Genomic DNA, 27,109 nt, shown 5'->3' with positions numbered 1-27,109 from the left:
AAGGATTACAATAATGAGATGTATCCACCAATCAAAAGAAAGGGTAGGCGGGAGCTAGACAGCCCGTAGTGCAGCTTTGTGGACAACAACTCCCATTGTTAGGGCAGAGAGACATGTATCTTCTTGTCAGTATATCCATAATCTTTGTCTGTGGTATTGTTTCTCAGTATTTTCAGGTCAGAGGTTGAAGAACCCTAGCCTGGTGGAACCAGCCTAATCTCTTCATTCACCATTCTATTTCCCTTCAAATAGAATGGTGAATGAACAGTGAACACCCTACTGTAGCCTATCTAGAGACCAAGTTGAAAGGACTGGTGGTGTTTTTCACTGGAGCCTCCAGTGGTATAGGGGAGGAGCTGGCTTACCAACTAGCTGGATGTGGGTCTCGTCTGATTCTATCAGCCCGCTGTGTGGATGAGTTGGATCGGGTGAAACGTCACTGGTTGGGTGAGTGAGAAGGTTCTGCAGTCTAATGAAGGCCACACATGCTCTTGCACACCATCGCTTGATTAAACCCTCTTAGGCCTCACTCCCCCCTATCTGAGATATCTACTGCAGCTCTCATTCTCCACATACAATACCTGTTCTGCCAGTCTCATTCTGTTAAAGGTCCCCAAAGCACACACATCCCTGGGTCGCTCCTCTTTTCAGTTCACTGCAGCTAGCGACTGGAACGAGCTGCAACAAACACTCAAACTGGACAGTTTTATCTCAATCTCTTCGTTCAAAGACTCAATCATGGACACTCTAACTGACAGTTGTGGCTGCTTCGTGTGATGTATTGTTGTCTCTACCTTCTTGACCTTTGTGTTGTTGACTTTGGCCAATAATGTTTGTACCATGTTTTTGTGCTGCTACCATGTTGTGCTGCTACCATGTTGTTGTCATGTTGTGTTGCTACCATGTTGTTGTCATGTTGTGTTGCTACCATGCTGTGTTGTTATGTTTTGCTGTTATGTTGTTGTCTTAGGTCTCTCTTTATGTAGTGTTGTGTCTCTCTTGTTGTGATGTGTGTTTTGTTCTATATTTATATTGTATTTATTTATTTATTTTAATCCCAGGCCCCCGTCCCCGCAGGAAGCCTTTTGTCTTTTGGTAAGCCGTCATTGTAAATAAGAATTTGTTCTTAACTGACTTGCCTAGTTAAATAAAGGTTAAATAAAATAAATCAAGAAAATTAACTTTACTCTTAAGAATGGAACATTTCATAGTCTACCACTTCAATATATTCACAGTAGTAATTGTGATTTTATACACCTAGCCCCTCAATTCCTGAGCAGTTAACAACATTTTAAATGTTTCTTCCCCAAGAGCGCTCCAATTTACAAGAGAAGCATATTCTTGTACTTCCACTTGATTTGCTGGAGAGGCAAAAACTAAAACTGCTATCCAGCAATTTGGCAAGTTATAACTCTCCCTTATCACTCTTTATTTCAGTGGGATTTTAAGTAAGCTTAATTCAACTCAACTTAGTGTCTGACAATTTCCAATTGATTAACCACTCAATCAAGGTTTAAGAAGTAACCAGGCATTAGTCACGTAGGACATAGTTTCTTAGCATTTACTTAATAGTCTGGCCAGACTGGCCTTACTTATTTAAAAGACAAGACATTGTATTCAATGCACATGCTCAACATGAAAATGGAATTCAAGGCTAAGTCCAGTACAGCTCAGTCTTATTAGATGTGTTGTCTTATTCTAAGGACTCTATATTACAAAGCCTAACGCAATGGTAAATCTTAGTGCTGGAGGTGATATAGGTTTGGGGGTGTGTCAGAAATATTTGTGCTATTTTCACAACCAGAATTATGTGCTCCATGGCTAAATATGTGGTTGCTTTAATCCGTGTATTTAGTATTTTATGTATTGTGTTGTCATCAATTCCAATTAGAATGTTAGTCCATTATAGCCTACAGAAACAAAATAACAAAATATAGGATATCCCATATTTGCTAAATATGTTGAACATGTTTGTAGTCCACATTGTTCTAATTAAATGCATGGCTTCAATATGGAAATATATTCTTACATAGCATTTACACTGACATAAGCCTACAGTAGGCCTAAAATGCATTATGTCTGAGCCATAGACCAAACGGTGTCAATAATCAAGATTAAATTCACTATTCATAAGATCTAAAAAGACACTGAATAATTCTAATCAAAGTCTAATACAACAAAACAACTTATTTTAAAATAATCTAAATACAGTTACAGGCACCATAATTGCTCCCCGTGGGCGTGTAATATTAGGCCTAAGACAACATAGACTATGGAGGGTTTTTGCACACATCCAAACTTTTCACAGGAGCTTGAAAAAGATCCAATATAAAGAGGAAGTGTTAATGTCTACTTTAGCAATGTGTGTGTGGTATACAGTGCATTCGGGAAGTATTCAGACCACTTCCCTTTTCCACATTTTATTACTTTATTTACAGCCTTATTCTAAAATTGATTTTTTTAAATCCTTATCAATCTAAGTACAAAACCCCATAATGACGAAGCAAAAACAGGCTTTCAGAAATGTTTGAAAATGTATTAAAAATAAAAAACATACCTTATTCACATAAGTATTCAGACCCTTTGCTATGAGACTCGAAATTGAGCTCAGGTGCATCCTGTTTCCATGGATCATCCTTGAGATGTTTCTATAACTTGATTGGAGTCCATCTCTGGTAAATGCAATTGATTGGACATGATTTGGAAATGCACACACCTGTCTATGTAAGGTCCCACAGTTGACAGTGCATGTCAGAGCAAAAACCAAGCCATGAGGTTGACGGAATTGTCCGTAGAGCTCCGAGACAGGATTGTGTCAAAGTACAGATCTGGGAAAGGGTACCAAAGCATTTCTGCAGGATTGAAGGTCCCCAAGAACACAGTGGCCTCTATCATTCTTAAATGGATGAAGTTTGAAACCGCCAAGACTTCCTAGAGCTGGCCTCCCAGCCAAACTGAGCAATCGGGAGAAGGGCCTTGGTCAGGGAGGTGACCAAGAACCCGATGGTCATTCTGACAGAGCTCCAGAAGGACAGCCATCTCTGCAGCGCTCCACCAATTAGGCCTTTATGGTAGAGTGGCCAGACGGAAACCACTCCTCAGTAAAAGGCACATGGAGCCCGCTTGGAGTTTGCCAAAAGCATCTAAAGGACTCTGACCATGGGAAACAAGATTCTCTGGTCTGATGAAACCAGGCTTTGGCCTGGAGGAAACCTGGCACCATCCCTACGGGGAAGCATGATGGTGGCAGCATCATGCTGTGGGGATGTTTTTCAGTGGCAGGGACTGGGAAACTAGTCAGAATTGAGGGAAAGGTGAACGGAGCAAAGTACAGAGAGATCCTTCATTAAATCCTGCTCCAGAGCGCTCAGGATGTTAGGGATACACACAATCACTGCACCAGATCAGATGTTGCTAATGTGTGCTTATACAGGTTCAGGAGTAATGCTGGGAAAGGTACTTTCTTGTATACTGGAGCCTCAGAGTGGACCACAATGGAATAAGTCCCAGACTTTATTGTGTGTTATCCTCTATGATTTTACTCATGTGTATGTATGGATTTTTCAAGTTTTATGTGTGCTTGTTTTTTTTTTAAATGGTCGAATTAATAAACTAAACTATTATATTTTGCCTATTCCACCACTTGTAGGATGCATACTGGGATTTTAATATAGCCGAGGAAAAGGTTATCCGGACACACTGTGGACACGGTAGACACATTTAAAGTGTAAGTGTAAACGAATGACACGTTAAAGTAAGTGTAGACAAATGACACGTTCAGAATTCCGTGATCAGAACTCTAATCAGAATACTAAAGCTGCATGAACTGTCAAGTCTAGACACGGCCTATATGTTGCCCATGTATCTGATGCTGTCTGGCCAGAAATACTATGACATGCCATAATCATTTGGTCCTGACAGCATCAGATACATGGTGTACACATACTGAGAAAGAGAGGCGCTGTTTAGCTCCCTTGGATGATTTAACTGAGATTTAGGCATCTTTCTTGGTCAAATAAATTCTCAATATTTCAGTTGCTCTGACTGAAATTGGCATATTGGTGCATGTTTTTAAGGACACACCTCAAATATTTCCATCCCTCCCACCACAGCAAGCAAGCTGATGTTAGATGGGTAAAATGCCGAACCTGGCGTAAGGGGTGGAAAATGCTAGTGCGCCAGTTTTTACATGACAAAATTGCAAAATTGCAAATCCCTATATTGACACTTGCGGTTCCTTAGCACCAGCCGAAAATAGACTGTGTTTTCTTATTCTCTTATTCTGGGTGTGTGTTTTTTGTGTTATACCCATGACAGTATTTGAATATCCTACCTGTGTATAATGAATACATTTAATTAATTCCTTTAAAAGAAAAAAAGGTAATTGGTGATATGAGTCATGACTCATCCCATCTGTCTACGCTGGCTTGCTTTGTTCCTATCTCCCTCTCTATGCCCATTCAGTTTGACATCCTGATTAACAATGGTGGCCGCAGCCAGCATTCTCTGTCCTTGGAGACCAGTGTAGATGTGTACCAGGTCCTGATGGAACACAACTTCCTGGGCACAGTGTCATTCACCAAGCAGGTGTTGCCCCACATGATGCAGCGAGGCTCATGCAGTGTAGTGACTGTAAGCAGCACCCCTGGCAACTGTGATACTCTACCAGTTAACATGCTCTTCGAGTGAGCTCAATCATGGGCTGCACCATCTAGACACATACATTGAGTGAGACATGAGATAACAATCACTTCTGTCCACAGGGCTTCTTCAATTATCTTTGCCCAGAGTTGACTTCCCAAGGATACTCATCAGCACAGTATGTCCAGGGCCTGTACTGTCACAGATAGTCCAGAACACTTTCACAGAGGAAGTGTGAAAGATGGGTTTCACTGCAAATTTGTGAGAATTCATTAAAAGGTTTAACTCGCATATTACATTTTTGCTGAATTCATACTGAATGTTTGATTGACATTGGACACATTACAATTGCATCACAAATGTTGTTCTTGTCAAGATGTCACAGACACACATTCATTGGAAAGCCAATGGTCCTTCAAATAATTGTCATTCAGGTGACCATGCATTTTTGTGAAAGTGTTAATTTAATTAACATTAATTTACTTCTCATCCCTTTCCTATCTAAGGCCATTCTCACTGCTGGGGACCAACAACACAAGATGCCTACTAGTCGTTGTGTGTGTCTCATCCTGGTGGGTATAACCAATGGCGCCAAGGAGATGTGTATCGCCTGGTAGACTGTTAATCAAATCAAATTTATTTATATAGCCCTTCTTACATCAGCTGATATCTCAAAGTGCTGTACAGAAACCCAGCCTAAAACCCCAAACAGCAAGCAATGCAGGTGTAGAAGCACGGTGGCTAGGAAGAACTCCCTAGAAAGGCCAAAACCTAGGAAGAAACCTAGAGAGGAACCAGGCTGAGGGGTGGCCAGTCCTCTTCTGGCTGTGCCGGGTGGAGATTATAACAGAACATGGCCAAGATGTTCAAATTTTCATAAATGACCAGCATGGTCAAATAATAATAATCACAGTAGTTGTCGAGGGTGCAGCAAGTCAGCACCTCAGGAGTAAATGTCAGTTGGCTTTTCATAGCCGATCATTAAGAGTATCTCTACCGCTCCTGCGGTCTCTAGAGAGTTGAAAACAGCAGGTCTGGGACAGGTAGCACGTCCGGTGAACAGGTCAGGGTTCCATAGCCGCAGGCAGAACAGTTGAAACTGGAGCAGCAGCACGGCCAGGTGGACTGGGGACAGCAAGGAGTCATCATGCCAGGTAGTCCTGACGCATGGTCCTAGGGCTCAGGTCCTCCGAGAGAGAGAAAGAGAGAATTAGAGAGAGCATACTTAAATTCACACAGGACACCGGATAAGACAGGAGAAGTACTCCAGATATAACAAACTGACCCTAGCCCCCCGACACATAAACTACTGCAGCATAAATATGTTCTGCTGTTCAACTATGTGTGGCAGTATGCTCCCATCTGGGCCTGGTTCATCACTGATGTACTGGGCAGGAAGAGGGTGCAGAACTTCAAGGTTGGCCTGGTTTGTATTGGTTTATTGTAGGTCTCTCAACATGTCGATTAGAAATGTGGTTTTTGAGTCGCAAACTATACATTTTTTGTCTTGCTTATAGAATGACTATAACTCAGAGCTCAGTGTATTACACGGAGGACCAGCACTCTGACAGAATGGGTGAATCACACTAGGCATTGTTCATACATGGGCTTGCTGTCACATTTTCTAAGGTGTACCTTGCCTCTCCAAGCCATGGATAGGGGGACTCTGTGTGAACAGTCTGAAAATACTTGAGGAAAGCAGTGTGGCAGACACTATTTAGAGCTGTCTCTTAGCAGCTGGGGGGCTCAGCTGTTACTGACCTTGCTTCAGTGTGATAAAGAGAAGGGGGTGGGCACTACCCAGGGTATAGCAGTGAGCATGACTGCTTCCCAGCGGCAGTAACTGACTTACTGACCACTACGTCTGGTGGGCTCTGCCAGACAGTGACAGCTGAGGGCCACGGAGAAAGGTCATGTTCTGACTGACCAGACATTTTAGTGTCAGGGTTTGGATGGACAATGTCACCCTTTGGTTCAGTTGTGTTGTAGAAATGCTCAAGACGGGTATGTCTAAGAATTATAAAAAATATATATATATATATTTCACCTTTATTTAACCAGGTAGGACAGTTGAGAACAAGTTCTCATTTACAACTGCGACCTGGCCAAGATAAAGCAAAGATAAGATGGAAAGAAAATGCACACTGTCAAACGTGTCATTAAACATTCCACAAAGGCAACTTAATTAACAAGTTTAGTGTGCAGATGCCATCTAATATTTTATCAAAAGCCTCAACTTGTTTCTTGATTGACAGTATCTTCCCAGGACATAAAACACTGCGGCTATCTGCATTTAAAAATATTTTTCTTTTTAAATGAAGCACTCTCTTACAGGATGCAGACTCTGCTTACTTTACAAACCCCAAGACTTCCTGAAGAGGACTTCAATGATGTTGTTGCATTCCTAATGCTTGAGCTCCACATTGAAATGGGTTAATTGCCTCTTCTATTTAGGTGAAAGGAAAATATTTTAGGAAGCTTTAAAAGGCTGGCAGCGCTATTTACAAGGCAGAAGAATAGGGATGACGGAAAAATAATCTTAATTCTAATTAGTCATAGATATTTTTTTGGAAGGTGAAGTATAATTAGGTAATGCACTAACCACATCTGTAATGAATGTCTATAGCACTGATAAATCTCCAGTAAACAGATCAGGTTTCTTTTGGGGGGAAAAAATCTATTTTATGTATGTACAATTACACACCATACACAAATCACAGTATACGAAAACAGTATATACAGGAGAACATGACAAATACAAATTTGTCTTCAACTGTAAACAAGTGAACTGTAAACAAAAGGATGGCATCAAAAATTACTAACCACATTACAAAGACTGCAAAGTCCAACCCAAGGCACATCCTCGAAAAAGCGAATTCGTTGTCCCTTTTTGCCTTTGGGAGCATTACATAGCAGTATTTGAGGGAAAATATTTAAGATAAGTTGATCATGTAATTGCGAGCACTGTGTTGGCGGTCTTCTTCTGCGGAAGGTGGTTGTATCTGATCACTTTAAGTACAACGGATAAGTTGGATAAAAACAAACATTTGCAACTAACGTTACAGTACAAAAAGAAAACATTTCATTGACAAGTGATAACTCTTTGCTCCAGAGTATGTGAATGATAATTCAGAACAAACGTATCCCTTGTAAATATAGATTTTTCCCAGAACACTCACATTTCATTGTTTGAACTAGTACCACACATTTGGTAATTCGTACAAGAAAAGTTACGTAAATATTTTGAACATAAGTATTGTGCTGTGAATGAAACCATTTGTTTGGATCTGCCTTATAGGTGCCCTCCTAGGATACCCTAGTGAAATAGGCGGGTTACACATACAGGCCACAACATAGGGCCTACCCAGTGATAAAGCTGGGCAAACCAGAGACAGGGTGTTTATAGGGGGCCAGCAGAGGAGTCTGAAGGTCCCAGGGAGAGGACGAGGTTTGGGTGTTAGAAGCAGGGGAGATGCAGTGGGACGGAGGAGTAGATGGGGTACCCCAGAGGGGGATCGGCTGCCTGGACAGTGAGGTTTCTCAGCATGATAGGGTGGGCCTGGATGCTGTAGCGCTCCTCGTCGTCGTTGGTGGCGTAGAGCAGCTCCCAGGACAGGTTAGCCCACTGGCCACGCACCCCCTCCCCGTTCAGATGGCCTACCTGAACCAGCTGCTCCTGCAGGGACAGAACCCGCCCCGTGTAAGTGCCCTGTGGAGAGAGGAGACAAGCAGGTAGGGGTCACTTACTGTACTGACCACTGCCAAAGACAGGACCACTTAATACATGCTACCAACAAAGACCAAGTTTATGGCTAATCCAAAGAACATGTGTTTGTTAGGTTACCATAGTGAGTTACTTAGTAACAAGAAAAACAGTGTGGTCAGTAAGGTTACCATGGTGAGGTCATGGCCCAGTGAGAAGAGGAAAGGTTTCTCCTGTAGGACACTGTCCTGCCAGCCTTTCTCAGCCACCAGGCCGATGTACCAGTCCCTCTCATACTCCTCCAGGGTGCTGAACAGCTCATCAAGACTCTCCATGGGCCCCAGACTCGCCTGATCAAACAGCAGCTTGAAACTGTACCTGAAAGCAAATAGATCAGGAGTTACAGGGACAAGCTTTGGATATAAACATTGAATATGTATAACACACATCCAGTTTGCAAGTTTTAGATTCTCTAAGTTGGGCACAAACTACACCCATGTTTCACCCCTGCCCTCTTTACCTGAAAGCCTTAAGTGCAAGCTGGTAAAGGTCTTTGTTTTCAGAGAGCCACTTCAGCCCCTCTGTCCAAGGCACGTCCCCACTGTACACCCTGTACACATAGCTGGGGCTGGTGAAGGCAGACTCTGCCCCCAGGGAGATGAGGCATGACAGTGCCACCTGGGCATGGAGGTCCCTCAGCCACCCATCCTCCATCAGGGCTTTGACCACATCCTCCGAAGCGTCGTCCTGAACGGCCAGCGCCAACCTTCCCAAAGTGAACCGAAACCACTCCTCAGGGAACAAAGGCCTGAGCTGCTGTAACCGGAATGGTAACAAGGGGGCTGTCCTCCACCCAGGGGGCAGGCTGAACAGCTCAGAGTGGGGGCAACTGAAGTTTTCATGGGCCAAGGTGCCGGAGGACTTTGTGGGGGGGACTTCAGGGTTCCTGCCTTTGTCCACAGCTGGCAGACCCAGACCCAAACCCAGAGGTTGCAAGGGCTGAAGGGCAGAGAGGGCCATGTTCTCAAACAGACTGTCCATCTCCACAGAGCCTGGCAGCGAGGGGCCTGTCTGGAGCACTGTGTGTCCCAGCTGGGCCTCCGTACTCACCAACGCCACTGTCCGCCTGGCCGGCTGAGGCCCAAACAGGTCATCCTCATCTGACCAGTCCCCAAAGGAGGTCAAACTGGAGCTGTCCCGTCTAAACTTGAGAGAGGAGATGTTGGATTCCACCATGATAGCCTCCGCAGGCTGGGTGACAGTCGATTGGCCAAGCTGGGAGGACTGGGACTTCCTGCCTCCGCCCCCTGTCCCCTCCTCAGTGCCCCAGGGGAATGCCTTTAGTCTCTGGACACAGTTCCTCAGCAGCAGCCACACCAGGGCCTTCAGGAAGTCATCCTGGAGCTTCCTCAAGTTGTCATGCGAGTCAATGATGCCCGAAAGCACATTGCGGGCGTCGGAGTAGACGCGCACAGGCAGGGCAGCACATGGGGTGAGGGCGTTACCCCAGTGCAGGTTTATCCCCTGGTTGAGGCCAAGCCGCTCAGGGCGCTCAAAGGCCCCCTCAAACACCTCATCCACCCTCCGAGCCTCCACCGTGTGGCACGAGGTCTCCTGCAGCTCCAGACCCTGAAACAAAACAACCGTCAAATCTGTTGTCTACACTGCCTGTTCACCCCAAATTAGTGATTCAAACAAATAACAACCATTTAAAGAACCACTACCTTGATGTTGACAGTACAGTAGCCATATCCTCGCTCTAAGATCATGATCCAAACCACACGGTCCTGGAAGCGACCCAGGAAATGGGAGCCAGGAGTCAGAGCACCTTACGAGGGGAGGAAAGAAAACAAGCTTAGGCCTATCAGCTTCTTCATACACTTACCCCCAGCCAAGCTTTTTGACAAGGCTGACTCTACTCATAGTATATTCTCATCACAGCCTTTGAGTGGTGTTAGATTTGGTCCCAGTCATCCCAGTGGTAATTTATTATTATAGGTCATGCAGTCAGAGAGATGATGTCCTCTGTGGTCTGGAGATGATAAAGCTTGGAGTCCATACAACATAGACGAGTGCCTCCTGGTCACACAGCCCTTTCATTTAGCATCAGTAGTGAGTCTCTCGGCTGACTCTGTGGATAACTTGGCTGCCAGATGAGCTGCAGGTTGATGCTTACCATTTCAGTTGTACAGGAAGGTCATGATACAGTTTAAACCGCCTGACTGCACAGAGATCTAAATATTGAATTCCTTCTCTGCCCTGGACTTTCCACTAGTCTCTAAATATTCATTCTTCTTAGACTTTGTACAAGGGGGGGCTTTCATTTTTGGTTAACAGAAGGGAGAAAGGACAGGATGTTTTTTGTGAAATGGTAGTGGCAGAGCGACGGTTGCTTTGTTTCAAGTTTGACTAGTGTTCTCATGGCTCAAGGATAATGTCATATCCCATAGCGACGTCTCGGAATAGTCAGACGCCGCCTCGTGATGGGAAGTGACACGCTGTGCGTTTTCCGCTCCCGCTCACTGATGCGCAGCCCCCAATGTCACAGAGGGGGCAAAGAAAAAAAGAGAACACTACACTCCAAACCCTCCTCTTTCTACTGTGTGTATCAAGACCCAACAAGCGCTTAGCCTAAATTATACATCACAGCTCAGGCACCCCCAGCTAGCCAAGAAAACAATAAGATGGAGTGATGACATCCCTGTAGCAGTTTGTCTCTTTTGAGTCGTCAACCCATAAATAATGAAGCTTGTACTTGCTGTTTTTTCCTTGCCCCCTTCCTGACAGAAAATAGAGCACTGAACAACATGTTTGAAGTGGCTCCAGTTAGGTTAAGAGTATTACGAGGTTAACGGTGTGGAAACATTGATGTAATTAACACAGATCAGAGTGATTTTGTTCAGATCACTTCACGGGAAGCACAACTGGATCCTGCAAGCTTGCATTATACTGGGCGGCTCTACTGAGCGACTCATCTGAAACCATAAGAGGCTCCCCCACCCAGCTATTTCATCTGCATACATTCCCTGTCCGGCTGATCTAAAAGTTCAGTGTCACTGTGATTGAGCACTATTAACACCTTGAGAACATATGCTCAACACATAATGTATATCAATATAATGATCTAGGCTTTGTACTGTGGAATGTATACTATCAGTAACATGGAAAATAGTATACATTTCACAATAGAGCATAGATCATTTAATTGAGATACTGCGTTAGGTTTTTTCAGTTTACTCTTTTACCCTACTGTTGGGAAAAGGATTTTCCAACCACTAGCAGTAAGAACAGAACACCAACGTATGTCCGTTTTTTTCTTTTTTTGTACAAAAAAATAGATTAAATCTTGTATAAGCTACATTGTTTTCACACACACAAAAGCCATGTCTAGAAATGATTAAACAGTTATATCAAAGCACTTTAACGGCACCAATGAATGGGAAAAACCTTCAAGAAGAAAAACAGACCGTGAGAAAGTAAGAGGGAGAAAACTAAAGAGTGAGACCCACTAACCAAGTGATCCCCTGGCAAAGGCGCTCCTCAGAGCACAGGCCAGGCTCCCACTCATCTGCTGGTAGTAGATGGAGTCTGGACAGGGGCAGGCGGTGCCCACGGGCCCAGGCCAACTGCGCTGAGGCCTGGGGAAGCCCACCAGAAAGATGGGCAGGGTGAAGAGGGGCAGCAAAGGAGCAGAGAGCATGGCTGACAGGACCACCACAGAGAGCAGCAGAGGACACAGGGAGGCGTTCAGGACCAGGAGGGTCCCGGCCGACTGGCGCCGCTGTTTCTTCTCTGTCCAGGAGGTCACCAGCACGGCCAGGGCAAACTTCAGCTTGGACAGGAACTGGAGCAGCCTATCACTCAGCAGGCCCACCTGGGTAGGGCAAAGAGGGATGTAAAGAGTGTGATTGAACCATGACTCAGTAGTACTGCTTTGATTTTGTTTTCAGTGGAGAAAAACATTCTGGGGGAAACAACAACAACTAGACAATGAATCAATGACTTAAGCATGACAATGTTTAACCTGTGACCTTACTAAATGTCATGCCTAACTAGCTCTATGCCAGAAGTCATGGAATATGTTATTACTAGAAGGAGCTGGACCCCTGTGCCCACGCTGTCCCACCCAGGCAGTCTGGTGTCCCCTGCAGCCAGCCTCACTGACACCACCACCACCATCTGGAGCAGGGCATCTTCAGAGCTCTGCCACACCTGCACAACACAGAGACCCACGACTCAATCATCATGACCTAAATCATATTAATAACAGTCTGAGGATTAGGTTCTACATAAGAGAATCCATGTGTACCATTCTGAAGGCCCGGGTGAATCCCACGCTGAGAGAGGCTGTGTGGAGCTGCTGAAGAGAGCCATCCAGAGCCAGGAAAGCAACCATTGCAAAGGGAGACACTGCAAAGTAAAACAAAGTAATAAGATGCATGTATAGTTTTACAGTAATGACAGGGCAAGCTCTATATTAAAAATATGAGCTCACCCAGATTGAGCAGCACCCTCCTGATAGCCCCAGCCACGTGGAGACCCCTGCTCCGCTGCTTGAACACCCGGACATTGGCCATTCCTCTTGGGTACAGGGGGTTGAGGAACACTCCTCCAAAAACATAGGCTCCTTGGATCTCTCGGAGAGCCCAGCAGACGATGAAAAGGGTGATGAGGAGGTAACTGACAGCATCTTGAGAACCCCTGGCCAAGTTCTGGGTCTGGGAGGGACTGAGGAAGTGATGTAAGAGCCCTGCCTCAGTCATGGCCCCCAGCAGCAGCCCCAGGTAGAGCAGCAGCTCACTGCAGCCCAGCCGCCAGCCAAACCAGCTGGGAGGGGCAGGTGATGCCCCCCTACACCATCCACTGTCACCACAGGCTCCCCTGGACCCTCCTCCACAATATGTCCCAAACTGGCTGAGATCCAAACTAAGCAGAAACCCCATGGCCATCGAGAAGAGGACTACACCCAAGGTGGACGGGATGAAGAAGGTACAAACAGTAACACATACAGACATGGCGAACATCCCCAGCAATCTGTAGGAAGGACAGAGAGCACACAGAGAGTCAGAGAAGAGCTGCTCAAGCTCAACCATGCCAAGGAAACAGGCATATGGTAAAGATCTCAGGGAACCTAATCAGTGGCAAGTATAATCAGATGTAACTACATGTTGACAAAGTAAATGTTGACAAAAACAACTGATGTAGCAAGGAAAATATACCTAAGGTTACTGGACATGGGAGAGCCGCCCAAACCGAACACCAGAGCCTGTTCCATGCCCCAAAGGAGGAGGGCGTCCAGTGGTGACAACATACCCAGCGCCCACAGCAGAGGTAGGACCAGGAACACCACATGAAGCACCTGACTGGTTAGCTGGAGCTCTGGCACTGGACCTGTAAATCTGGATACCAGCATGGGGAAAAAATCAAGATGCAAAGAGTCACAAAATGTCATGAATAATCTCTGAAAATGTATCCATAACAAGTTTCAGAACAGTCATTGAGGCCAATTTAGTTATTTCTATCTTACCGATCAGCTAGGTCCACAGCTATGAAAGCTAATATGTAGAGTGGTCGGGTGAGTGGGGTGATCTCATAGGTGTCCTGTGCCTGGAATGTGGCCGTCTCTGTGGCCGTGTTGACGATAAGGGAGTACTCCGCTGTACACAGAGTCACCCAGCTCAGGACAAATACCACCAAGGCTACACCCACACTGCCATAGAGTGCAGTCAACCTGCCCAGGAGCACATACCATGTCCCCAGGCCACAGAGGGCCCCTGCCAGCACGGTGTGAAGCACCACATTCAGCCCAAACCTCTTCCCCGGGGCGATGAACCTCACCGTCTCTGGGCCTACACAGTGGGTGAACTCCACCTCCTCCTCATCAGCCAGGATGTTGGGCACTCCCAGCCGCTCCACCATGCCATTCCTGCGGGCAGCGTATAGTGCCAGAGCCTGCACACCCACTGCTGCCCCAAGCATGAGCAGACCAGAGAGCATGGCAGCGTGGAGCTCCTCCAGCAGTTGCAGCTGGCACAGCAGTGTGCCAATGCCACCTAACAGCCATGGTGTCAAGAACAAGACCACCTGGTTGACATAGACATAAGGCGGGGCGCAGTAGCCCAACTTGAAGCGCGGACCCCCCAGCACCGTCTGAGGGAAGCGCTTCCAGAAGAACTCCTGTTTGTATTCATTGAGCAGGGGCACATCTGGCCCCATCCTGACCATGCCCTAGGGGGGTGCAGGTCATCTCCCCGGAGCCGCAGTACACTTCCGTGTCATCCTATAGGACAAGATCTAAGAGGCAGCTTGAGTCATTTGTCTGCCATAAAATTAATGCTGCAGGAGACCAAATGTACTCAATACAAAGACAGCAGTTGAATAAACACCAATGCCAGGTATATTACGAAAATATTGATAAACAATGTAGAATATCATGAAACACCTAATGTATTGTAAAAAACAACACATAATTAAATGGAACAAACTCCCTCAACCTACCAAACATGGCTATGCATTGTTGTCAACAGGTGTGCTAGCTAAGTTTTCAACTGCTGACAAAGAGAGCTGGCTGCCTGGCTGTGTCATTAGTGGTGGTATATAGTGGTGACTAAGTTCGTAGTCAGGTCAATATTATTGCATAGCTACAGTAGATGTTGTATAAACGAAGTAACCTTGACTCAGAAATGTAAACAATGATGGCTAGCAACCTGGCTAGCTAGCAACGTTAGCGCAACAAGGTTACCAATAAAACATAATATAAGCTAGCTACATTAATCTATGGGGGTAGCTAACTAGCTACTTGGCGAATGTCAGACACAAGGTTAGTGAATATTACTTGAAATACGCAATAACATTAACTAGCTACCGTTGTAGCAGGCGAATAACGCTAGATGTTCAGATTTAACTACCAATATTGCTAGCAAACTGCAGTGCCTATAGTAGCTAACGTTAGCTAGCTATGTTACTTAACGTTACCTATGAATTGAGAGAAGGGATATCCTTCGAATCAAACGGCTGTCTTATTCATCTTCAATAGTAAGTATGGCAATTTGTTAAGATACAAAAAAGATGGCTAAATGCGTCTTTCCCTGTGATAACCAACGATAGTTAGCTAGCTAACAACAGTAGCTGGCTAACAAAGCATAACCACAACAAGATGAGGGCGTGTGCTCCAACTAGGATAGGCGGGGTTTGCACTTTTCGACCAATTGGTGTACTGAGTGGCCGTGAAAAAGAAATCTGACAAACTCCACCTATCCATCCTCTCCACCCATTCATAGCCTACAGTCATTGCTCCCACCCCAAACACACCTATACCATGACGAAACTCAAACAACAACCCTAACATCTGGCTGCATCAATTATATAAGCAGTATTCTCTAGTGTCTAGCCAACTGTTCAGCACACAGGAGGTTGGTGGCGCCTTAATTGGGGAGAACGGGCTCGTGGAAATGGCTGGAGTGGAATAGCATGGTATCAACTACATCAAACACATGGGTGTCTGATGCCATTCCATTCGCTACCTTCCAGACATTATTATGAGCCATCCCCCCAACAGCCTCCACTGGTTCAGTGGTCTATTTGACACAACAATCTAAATATTAACTGCTTCCTGATCCAAGAATACATACACAGAATGATTCAGACATGGGATGAATAATAGGATGACATATGTCATATAGCAGGGGTTATTCTTGATGTTTGCATTGAACTGCTCTTTTCCTATTTGCCTTCCCACCCAGAGAGCAAAATTGGTTGAAAGACGTCTTTTCAACGTCTTTTCATCATATTGTGCTCATAGGGTTATGGATAGGTATAGCTAAGTATTATGATGGGTGATAATTGTTAAGGGATTTCCATTCCCATTACTGTATACAAACAGGGACCGTAGTCAGTTCACTGGGGTCAAGATCAACTCATAGTTCAGGGTTGTTTGAGAGCCACCTCTGAGACGCAGGGATTTGGATTGTGATAAGGCCAAAAAGGATCAAGATGTTGGGAGTTGTAGACGTGTAAAAGGGGGTGATTCCATACAGTGTCAGTAAAGCACTACTCACAGCAGATTTTGTTATTGCCCTCAACAATTATTTCAAAGAGATAATTTGGGGTTAAACAGGATGGAAATGGCTTCATCTCATGAAAATCTTCACTGACCAGCTGATGTTTAAAACAGTCATCAGTAAACAACAAGTCCTTTAGGTATAATGAGATGGTGGGGGTGGACCCCTTGTTTTTAGAGGCAAAATAGGACAAGACCATTACTATACAGTACCAGTCAAAAGTTTGGACACACCTACTCATTCAAGGGTTGTTCTTTATTTTTACTACCTTCTACATTGTAAAATAATAGTGAAGACATCAAAACTATGAAATAACACATGGAATCATGTAGTAACCAAAAAAGTGTTAAACAAATCAAAATATATGTTAGATTTTAGGTTCTTCAAAGTAGCCACCCTTTGCCTTGATGACAGCTTTGCACACTCTTGGCATTCTCTCAACCAGCTTCACCTGGAATGCTTTTCCATCAGTCTTGAAGGAGTTCCCACATATACTGAGCACAACCCAATCGAGATGGTTTGGGATGAGTTGGACCGCAGAGTGAAGGAAAAGCAGCCCAACTCATCCCAAACCATCTTAATTGGGTTGAGGTCGGGTGATTGTGGAGGCCAGGTCATCTGATGCAGCACTCCATCACTCTCCTTCTTGGTAAAATAGCTCTTACACAGCCTGGAGGTGTGTTGGGTCATTGTCCCGTTGAAAAACAAATGATAGTGGGACTAAGTGCAAACCAGATGGGATGGCGTATCGCTGCAGAAGGCTGTGGTAGCCATGCTGGTTAAGTACGCCTTGAATTCTACATAAATCACTGACAGTGTCACCAGCAAAGCACCCCCACACCTCCTCTTCCATGTTTCACGGTGGGAACCACACATGCGGAGATCATCCGTTCACCTACTCTGTGTCTCACAAGACACTGCGGTTGGAACCAAAAATCTCAAATTTGGACTCATCAGACCAAATGACAGATTTCCACCGGTCTAATGTCCATTGCTCGTTTCTTGGCACAAGCAAGTCTCTTGGTGTCCTTTAGTAGTGGTTTCTTTGAAGAAATTCGACCATGAAGGCCTGATTCATGCAGTCTCCTCTGAACAGTTGATGTTGAGATGTGTCTGTTACATGAACTCTGTGAAGCATGTATTTGGGCTGCAATTTCTGAGGCTGGTAACTCTAATGAACTTATCCTCTGCAGCAGAGGTAACTCTGGGTCTTCCTTTCCTGTGGCAGTCCTCATGAGACCCAGTTTCATTATAGCGCTTGATGGTTTTTGCGTCTGCACTTGAAGAAACGTTCAAAGTTCTTGACATTTTCGGATTGACTGACCTTCATGTCTTAAAGTAATGATGGACTGTCGTTTCTCTTTGCTTATTTGAGCTGTTCTTGCCACAATATGGACTTGGTCTTTTACCAAATAGGGCTATCGTCTGAATAGCAACCCTACGTTGTCACAGCACAACTGATTGGCTCAAACGCATTAAGAAATTACACAAATTAACTTTTGAGAAGGCACACCTGTTAATTGAAATGCATACCAGGTGACTACCTCATGAAGCTGGTTGAGAGAATGCCAAGAATGTGCAAAGCTGTCATCAAGGCAAAGGGTGGCTACTTTGAAGAATCAAATATAAAATATATTTCGATTTGTTCACCACTTTTTTGTTTACTACATGATTCCATGTGTGCTATTTCATAGTTTTGTTGACTTCACTATTATTCTACAATGTAGAAAATAGTAGAAATAAAGAAAAACCCTTGAATGAGTAGGTGTGTCCAAACTTTTGACTGGTACTGTATGTAAGAGTCAAATAAATAGCACAGATATTGTTGTTCAGGCAAAGTCAAAAACAAAGGGATTTTACTACCTTTGTTTTCCCTCAGGAACAATGAAAAGCACATCCATCGCTGTAATTAGAATGACATCAAAATACATGGCTTCAGTCTTTGCTTCTTATCTAAGCAATTTTTTACCTTGGCACTTGCCAGTGTCTTTAATTCCTAGAGTTTATGCGCTCACCACAGAAGATTCAAAGGATTACTAATATTAATATTACGTTTTAACTCCTTGTTATCATCGTTTAATACAAAAGAGCAAATCCTCAGCTCCTTTTGTTATTTTAGTATAATGAAAGTGATTGCGGTTTATAACTTGTCTGGCCCCTCCAGATGTTATTTTTTCTGTCAGGGGAAGAGAGGAAGGAGGCCAAACAGAAGGATCATGGGGAGTAATCAAGATTTAAAAAATATATAATATGAACACAAAGAAAGATCATCTAGAGCAAAGGAGATTACAATTGTTGTTGGCTAAGACTGAGAGGATGGGGTTGGACAGGAGGTTATGCTCTTCTGTCATCTTGAAAAAAGCAATCTATGCACCATGTAAGACACTAAAGGAAAAACCCCTCAGCAGTCACAACAACCCATATTACACCCTGTAATCCTGCCACAGTGAAACTCAAATATAACCCTCGTCCCCGTTTTGCCTTTACATACAGTACCTTCATAAAGTATTCATACCCCTTGACTTATTCCACATTTTATTGTTACAGCCTGAATTGAAAATTGATTAAATTGTATTTTCTCACCAATCTACACACCATACCCCATAATAACAAAGTGAAAACATGTTATTGGAAATGTTTGCAAATGTATTGAAAATGAAATACAGAAATATCTCATTTACATAGTAAGTATTCACACCCGAGTCAATACTATGTAGAAGCACCTTTGGAAGTGATTACAACTGTGAGTCTTTTGGGGTTTGCCTCTAAGAGCTTTCCACCCTGGACGGTTCCGACCTAGAATATGTGGACATCTATAAATACCTAGGTGTCTGGCTAGACTGTAAACTCTCCTTCCAGACTCATATTAAACATCTCCAATCAAAAATCAAATCAAGAATCGGCTTTCTATTCGCAACAAAGCCTCCTTCACTCACGCCGCCAAACTTACCCTAGTAAAACTGACTATACTACCGATCCTCGACTTCGGCGATGTCATCTACAAAATAGCTTCCAATACTCTACTCAGCAAACTAGATGCAGTTTATCATAGTGCCATCCGTTTTGTTACTAAAACACCTTATAACACCCACCACTGCGACCTGTATGCTCTAGTCGGCTGGCCCTCGCTACATATTCGTCGCCAGACCCACTGGCTCCATGTCATCTATAAGTCCATGCTAGGTAAAGCTCCGCCTTATCTCAGTTCACTGGTCACGATAACAACACCCAACCGTAGCACGCGCTCCAGCAGGTATATCTCACTGATCATCCCAAAAGCCAACACCTCATTTGGCCGCCTTCCTTCCAGTTCTCTGCTGCCTGTGACTGGAACGAATTGCAAAAATCGCTGAAGTTGGAGACTTTTATTTCCCTCACCAGCTTTAAACATCTGCTATCTGAGCAGCTAACCGATCGCTGCAGCTGTACATAGTCCATCTGTAAACAGCCCACCCAATTTACCTACCTCATCCCCTTACTGTTTTTATTTATTTATTTTTCTGCTCTTTTGCACACCAGTATCTCTACTTGCACATGATCATCTGATGATTTATCACTCCAGTGTTAATCTGCTAAATTGTAATTATTCGCTCCTATGGCCTATTTATTGCCTACCTCCTCATGCCTTCTGCAGACAATGTATATAGACTCATTTTTTTCCTACTGTGTTATTGACTTGTTTATTGTTTATTCCATGTGTAACTCTGTGTTGTTGTCTGTTCACACTGCTATGCTTTATCTTGGCCAGGTCGCAGTTGTAAATGAGAACTTGTTCTCAACTAGCCTACCTGGTTAAATAAAGGTGAAAAAAATAAAAATAATAATAATAATAATTGCCCATTAATCTTTTCAGAATTCTTCAAATTCTGTAAAATTGGTTGTAGATCATTGCTAGACAACCATTTTCAGGTCTTGCCTAAGATTTTCAAGTAGATTTAAGTCAAAACTGTAACTTGGCCACTCAGGAACATTCATTGTCTTCTTGGTAAGCTACTCCAGTGTAGATTTGTCCTTGTGTTTTAGGTTATTGTCCTGCTGAAAGATAAATTCATCTCCCAGTGTCTGGTGGAAAGCAGACTGAACCAGGTTATCCTCTAGGATTTTGCCTGTGATTACCTTCATTACGTTTCTTTATCACCCATAACATGATGCAGCCACCACTATGCTTGAAAATATGGAGAGTGGCACTCAGTAATTTGTTGTATTACAATTGCCCCAAACATAACACTTTGTATTCAGGACAAAAGGTGAATTTCTTTGCCACATTTGTTGCAGTAATACATTTGTGCCTTGTGGCAAACAGGATGGATGTTTTGTTGTAAACTCAGCAAAAAAAGAAATGTCCCCTCACTGCCAACTGCATTTATTTTCAGCAAACTTAACATGTGGAAATATTTGTATGAACATAACAAGATTCAGCAACTGAGGCATAAACTGAACAATTTCCACAGACATGTGACTAACAGAAATGGAATAAATGTGTCCCTGAACAAAGGGGGGTCAAAATCAAAAGTAACAGTCAGTATCTGGTGTGGCCACCAGCTGCATTAAGTATTGCAGTGCATCTCCTCCTCATGGACTGCACCAGATTTGATAGTTCTTGCTTTGAGATGTTACCCCACTCTTACACCAAGGCACCTGCAAGTTCCCGGACATTTCTGGGTGGAATGGCCCTAGCCCTCACCCTCCGATCCAACAGGTCCCAGGCGTGCTCAATGGGATTGAGATCCGGGCTCTTCGCTGGCCATGGCAAAACACTGACATTCCTGTCTTGCAGGAAATCACGCACAGAACGAGCAGTATGGCTGGTGGCATTGTCATAATGGAGGGTCATGTCAGGATGAGCCTGCAGGAAGGGTACCACATGAGGGAGGAGGATGTCTTCCCTGTAACGCACAGCATTGAGATTGCCTGCAATGACAACAAGCTCAGTGCGATGAAGCTGTGACACACCGCCCCAGACCATGACGGACCCTCGCCTCCAAATCGATCCCGCTCCTGAGTACAGGCCTCGGTGTAACGCTCATTCCTTCGACGATAAACGCGAATCCAACCATCACCCCTGGTGAGACAAAACCGTGACTTGTCAGTGAAGAACACTTTTTTGCCAGTCATGTCTGGTTCAGCGACGGTGGGTTTGTGCCCATAGGCGACGTTGTTGCCAGTGATGTCTGGTGAGGATCTGCCTTACAACAGGCCTATAAGCCCTCAGTCCAGCCTCTCTCAGCCTATTGCGGACAGTCTGAGCACTGATGGAGGGATTGTGCGTTCCTGGTGTAACTCGGGCAGTTGTTATTGCCATCCTGTACCTGTCCCGCAGGTGTGATGTTCGGATGTATCGATCCTGTGCAGGTGTTGCTCCACGTGGTCTGCCGCTGCAAGGATGATCAGCTGTCCGTCCTGTCTCCCTGTAGCGCTGTCTTAGGCGTGTCACAGTATGGACATTGCAATTTATTGCCCTGGCCACATCTGCAGTCCTCATGCCTCCTTGCAGCATGCCTAAGGCATGTTTAAGCAGATGAGCAGGGACCCTGGGCATCTTTCTTTTGGTGTTTTTCAGAGTCAGTAGAAAGGCCTCTTTAGTGTCCTAAGTTTTCATAACTTTGACCTTAATTGCCTACCGTCTGTAAGCTGATAGTGTCTTAACGACCGTTCCACAGATGCATGTTCATTAATTGTTTATGGTTCATTGAACAAGCATGGGAAACAGTGTTTAAACCCTTTACAATGAAGATCTGTGAAGTTATTTGGATTTTTATGAATTATCTTTGAAAGACAGGGTCCTGAAAAAGGGACTTTTTTTTTTTTGCTGAGTTTACTTTTATTCTGTACAAGCTTCCTTCTTTTCCATCTTTCATTTAGGTGAATATTGGGGAGTAACTACAATGTTGTTAATCCATCCTCAGTTCTCTCCTATCACAGCCATTAAAAACTTTGTAACTGTTTTAAAGTCACCATTGGTCTCTTGATGAAATCCCTGAGCAGTTTCCTTCCTCTCCAGCAACTGACTTAGGAGGGACGCCTGTATCTTTGTTGAGACTTGGTGTATTGATACACCATCCAAAGTTTAAGTAATAACTTCACCATGCTGAAAGGGATACTCAATGTCTGTTTTTTTTATTATTTTTTACCCTTTGTGAGGCATTGGAAAATCTCCCTGGTCTTTGTGGTTGAATCTGTGTTTGAAATTCACTGCTCGACTGAGACACCTTACAGATAATTGTATGTGTGGGGTACAGAGATGAGGTAATCAAGCAAAATGAACTTATTTAGGCTTGCAATAACAAAGGGTTGAATACTTATTGACTCAGTACATTTCAGCTTTACATTTTTAATTTTATTTCTTTTAAATAAAAAAACAATTCCACTTTGACATTATGGGGTATTGTGTGGAGGCCTGTGCCCCCCCCAAAAAGCACAATTTTATCCATTTTAAATTCAGGATGTAACACAACAAAATTTGGGAAAAGTCAATGGGTGTGAATACTTTCTGAAGGCACTGTATAGGCTGATAGTGGGATAACAAATTATGAATTAAAACTTGCAGGGTCAGGAAAGGAGCAACATCCATGCTAAACATAATGCTGGGAATTTGCAAAGACCACTGAGATAAAGCTAGCATAATGCACACTGAACGCAGTGCATTCTGACTGTAGCCTACATTCATCTCAATCTGAGATCCCAAAGAAATACAGTACAGATTCCTCAATGGAGCAGTAATGTATGTCTATGTTTGGGCTTGAGACTGGTTATGGTCAGGGGATGGTTAAGCGTAGAGTTGCAAACGGTCGCAGAATATTTGTGGTGCTAGATATAGTGTTAACATGGATGCTCTTGCCCGTAAGCATCCAGTTGATGCAAATTATACTCGGTCATTGTAGTCATTGAAAGCACATTCAAGTATGAGCTTATAATCAAATTAATAATATATCAACTGAAAGAATAAATAATGTTGCTTTTTTCTAAGGATAAGATTATGCTTCCTGAGTAGTATATCCACACAGAATCAGGTGTATTTTCCCCTTCTCTCTCATTTTCCCTTTCTCTCTCTCTTCTTTACTGTCTGTTCTTTTTTGTTCCAGGGAGATAGACAGGAAATTAATTACAACGAGACTGACCGACCACAACAAAAACACAATGACAGGTTTTTACAGAGGGCATTATGTTAAGATGGTCTCTGAATGGGGTGTTTGCTTGTGGGGCTGTAAAACCGACTTGGCAACATAAAACGTACCTCTTGAAGAATAATACAGTCAAATGTTGATGCTGCTGCATTGTGGAAAGACACTTGGTTGCCATAGTAAAATACAATTTCATAATAAGCATTCAAGGAAACTGATTTGTGTTGCCGTAATTGTAACCTCTACATCACACACAGCTTCAAAGTGTGTTATGAATGTGTAATATATTGTTCCTCATGACTTGATCCCAGAATATTTTCCATTATAATTAATATAGAACTAGGCTATATCTTCCCAAAATCGTGGTATTTCTTCAACCCCTGGACACATTTTAGTGTTAATTGTGCTGTATAGTCTGTATTATTTGGTGATTGGGCTTAAAACATCCATTAACCTGCTCAACCCTTTCACTTAACCCACAACCCCCAACCCCCTGCACTGGAAACTGAGTAGATAGCACTGAAAATATGGTTCATTCAGCAATTATTCACAGAGTCTTTGGCTAATGGTACTCTGAATGCACAGACACAGCAAAATGTAGAGAGTCAGTGGACCAGCAGTAATGGCCCCATGTAGAGAGAGAGAGTGTGTGTGTGCAGCGTGTGTGTGTGTGTGTGTGTGTGTGTGTGTGTGTGTGTGTGTGTGTGTGTGTGTGTGTGTGTGTGTGTGTGTGTGTGTGTGTGTGTGTGTGTGTGTGTGTGTGTGTGTGTGTGTAGCATGTGTGTGAGGTGTGGGGTATAAAGCATAATTCTCGACAAGTGCAAACATGTCTAATGATGAAGCTATACTATGGTTGCAGAGACTCACACTCACTCTTCCCTACCACTCCCCCCTCCCAGGCTCCATATCAGGCAGATGAAAACATAACCTGTCACATTCCATCCCATTAAACCAGCTATGAACCATGTGCTCTAGAGAGAGAGAAAGAGAGGGGAGAGAGGGTAGGAGAAGAGAGAGGAGATAGGAGGGGGGTGACGGCCAAGTGCATCTGGGCTCACCAAGACTAATGCATTATTCACAATCTTTATGCTAATGTAATTTTTATGCAAAAAATACGGACAGATATATCCAAGGGACAAACATACTGTAGGAAGGACTTACTTAGTGCGTATCTAGACCTATGTACATACTGTACATACAAACATTTACACATATCACATATCCACACATACTGTACTTAAATGAGTCATGTGCACTTATCCATTGGAATATCTAATGCATTAGACAACTCGCATCAAGCCCCAAATCTGTGCATTACTGTGCTTTTCAGTGAGGGCCCATCAGCTGCCATTTGATGTCAAGCAAAGCAAGGTAATGACAGTGCACTTACACACTCAGTCATTAGCCCTGCTTAATGCTGGGAGTTAACACAAATTAAGTGAAGTTAAGTACATGCATTAGAGGAGCTCTTTAGGGTAGAGAGCATTTCACTCTTGCAGGAACTGGTTGTTGTTCCATACGTTTTGAACAGGTCACGTTAGCTGTAAGCATAACCTAGGGCATTACTGAACATCGACTCAACCTGGCCTTGAATCAGTGTTACTTGGTGGAATAGAATTTACAGTAGACTGACTGACAATGGTCTGAGGGCAGGGAGGATGGAACACTAGGGACACCTAGTGGTCACAATGGTGTCACTATGTGTGGGAAACTAACACTTGCTTCATGGTGGTGTTTATCATTAGCTGGGGGCACAAATAGGGCATACATGTGCTTGTTACACCCAGAGTACATTTTATTTCCCTCGGGGAAGTTTCAGTGCTTAACAGGATAGTTCAAAATGACATTGGTTTCCTAACCCTGTGAGCAGTCGATGACAGGGTAAGACAGCAATCCATGCTTTGGTTTCGTTTCCCTGGCAGTTTCCACGTGCCAGGGAAACTACGTTTTAGCATTTATGGCACAAATCCCATATTAGCATTTTTCGTGCATCATGTCCAAATCATCTATTAGTGACTTTGTTGAGATTCAATTAATTTGAGATACTTTCAGGTGATTTAGACTTGATGCACGAAAAATGCTAAAATCGGTAACATCTATGTCATGAATGGGATTTGTGCCACAAATGTGGAAATGCATGTGGAAACAGTGCCAGGGAAACTAAACCAAAACATGGATTGCTGTCATACCTTGCCATAGACTGCTGACAGCACGTGTCAAACTCATTCCACGGAGGGCCGAGTGTCTGCGGGTTTTCGCTCCACCCTTGTACATGATTGTTGAATTAAGGTCACTAATTAGTAAGGAACTCGACTCAACTGGTTGTCTAGGTCTTAATTGAAAGGAAAAACCAAATACCTGTAGACACTCAGCCTTCCGTGGAATGAGTGTGATACCCCTTGCATACAGGGTTTGGAAACCAATATGTTATTTTGTAATTTGAGTGAACTATTCATTTAAATACTGTACTCATCAGAGGACAAGTCTTGTTTCTGGTAAAAGTTATAGTACTGAGCAACAGTAACATGAATACGGCAATAATGGCAAGTAAGTCAGCTTGCACATCAACCAAAGGGCCAACTGTAAGAGATCACTGGTTTATTTGCAGTAACAGTCCATGAAAGACGCATATTAGAGGGAAAACCATACTGGGCCTTTAAAAAGAGGCTAACATGCTGAAACTGACAGATCTCTGCAATCCATTTGGACCTCATTCAAGGTTATGGCTCCATCTGAGTGACTGCAGATTATTGTCCACAGAGAGGTGTGCTAAAGCTGGATTATCCACTTGTTGGGGATCCATTTGACCCGATGAACACAACATGCCAGCCTCACACGCCCTTGCATCTGTGGGTGTTTTTCCAATTTTTTCCAGTTTTGGAGGCGAGGAAAGGAGTATGATGGACGTGACTTCAAACCTCACAGTATTAAGTAGATTACAGTGGTGACTGGTTGGAGAATAACAGTTGTGTATAGAAAGAGGCAGTTGTTCATGCCACACTCACCTAACATAGGGGTACTGTATGTTCATTGGTCCTGAATGCGTTGGTTCCCCCCAAAAAATACGTTACTTGAAAAATATATATAGACATATATTTCGACAAATCACACAGCAGTTTGCGTCACATTGTGTGTCACAAAAATAAACATGTATAAATTCTAAACAAACAAAGTAAAGGACGTAATCTGCAGTTGAGTTATATACAGTCTATAGAGCAGAAGTTCAGCGGATTTGAGTTGAACAACATTCTCACCACTTCTCTGTCAGTGCAATTGCACACACAGGAGCATCAGGATCATCCCATTGCTGTACTGGGGGCTTAGATTGCGGGTTTAGGAGCACCACCGCTCTGGAATATGTAACAGAATAGCATGCACACACACACACCGGTAAGGTTTTGCAGTGTATCCTCTGACATGTAAAATATAATCATATCACATTATCACAAAGAGTAATCACATTAGCAAGCATGACTATCTATCAGCATGCACAATATTAAGTGGATCAACCTGCAATAGAGGGAGGTAGTAGCTTTTGCAACAGTTAGTGCTGCAACACAAGAGACTGAGTTTAGATTATTTAC

At 43.6% G+C, this 27,109-nt stretch overlaps 1 protein-coding gene and 1 pseudogene across 1 annotated transcript; one reads left to right on the top strand and one right to left on the bottom strand.

Moving 5' to 3' along the window:
- Positions 1–260: 260 nt before the first annotated feature.
- LOC120060010 lies at positions 261–5,258 on the top strand (annotated as a pseudogene).
- A 1,590-nt stretch (positions 5,259–6,848) lies between these two features.
- LOC120060340 (pecanex-like protein 4) lies at positions 6,849–15,507 on the bottom strand. Its single transcript, XM_039009561.1, has 11 exons — positions 15,320–15,507; positions 13,872–14,638; positions 13,564–13,743; positions 12,840–13,378; positions 12,654–12,754; positions 12,434–12,556; positions 11,858–12,218; positions 10,069–10,172; positions 8,865–9,973; positions 8,536–8,722; positions 6,849–8,350 (listed from the first exon to the last, which is right to left on the bottom strand). The coding sequence occupies exons 2-11, from the start codon at positions 14,567–14,569 to the stop codon at positions 8,099–8,101; spliced, it is 3,654 nt and encodes a 1,217-aa protein (XP_038865489.1). The 5' UTR covers positions 14,570–14,638; positions 15,320–15,507; the 3' UTR covers positions 6,849–8,098.
- Between the last annotated feature and the right edge of the window lie 11,602 nt (positions 15,508–27,109).

Source organism: Salvelinus namaycush, chromosome 15 (assembly GCF_016432855.1).
Source record: "Salvelinus namaycush isolate Seneca chromosome 15, SaNama_1.0, whole genome shotgun sequence".
Classification (NCBI taxonomy): Eukaryota; Metazoa; Chordata; class Actinopteri; order Salmoniformes; family Salmonidae; genus Salvelinus; species Salvelinus namaycush.
The sequence above is the reverse complement of the archived record's forward strand: the minus strand, read 5'-3'. Positions and strand labels throughout refer to the sequence as shown.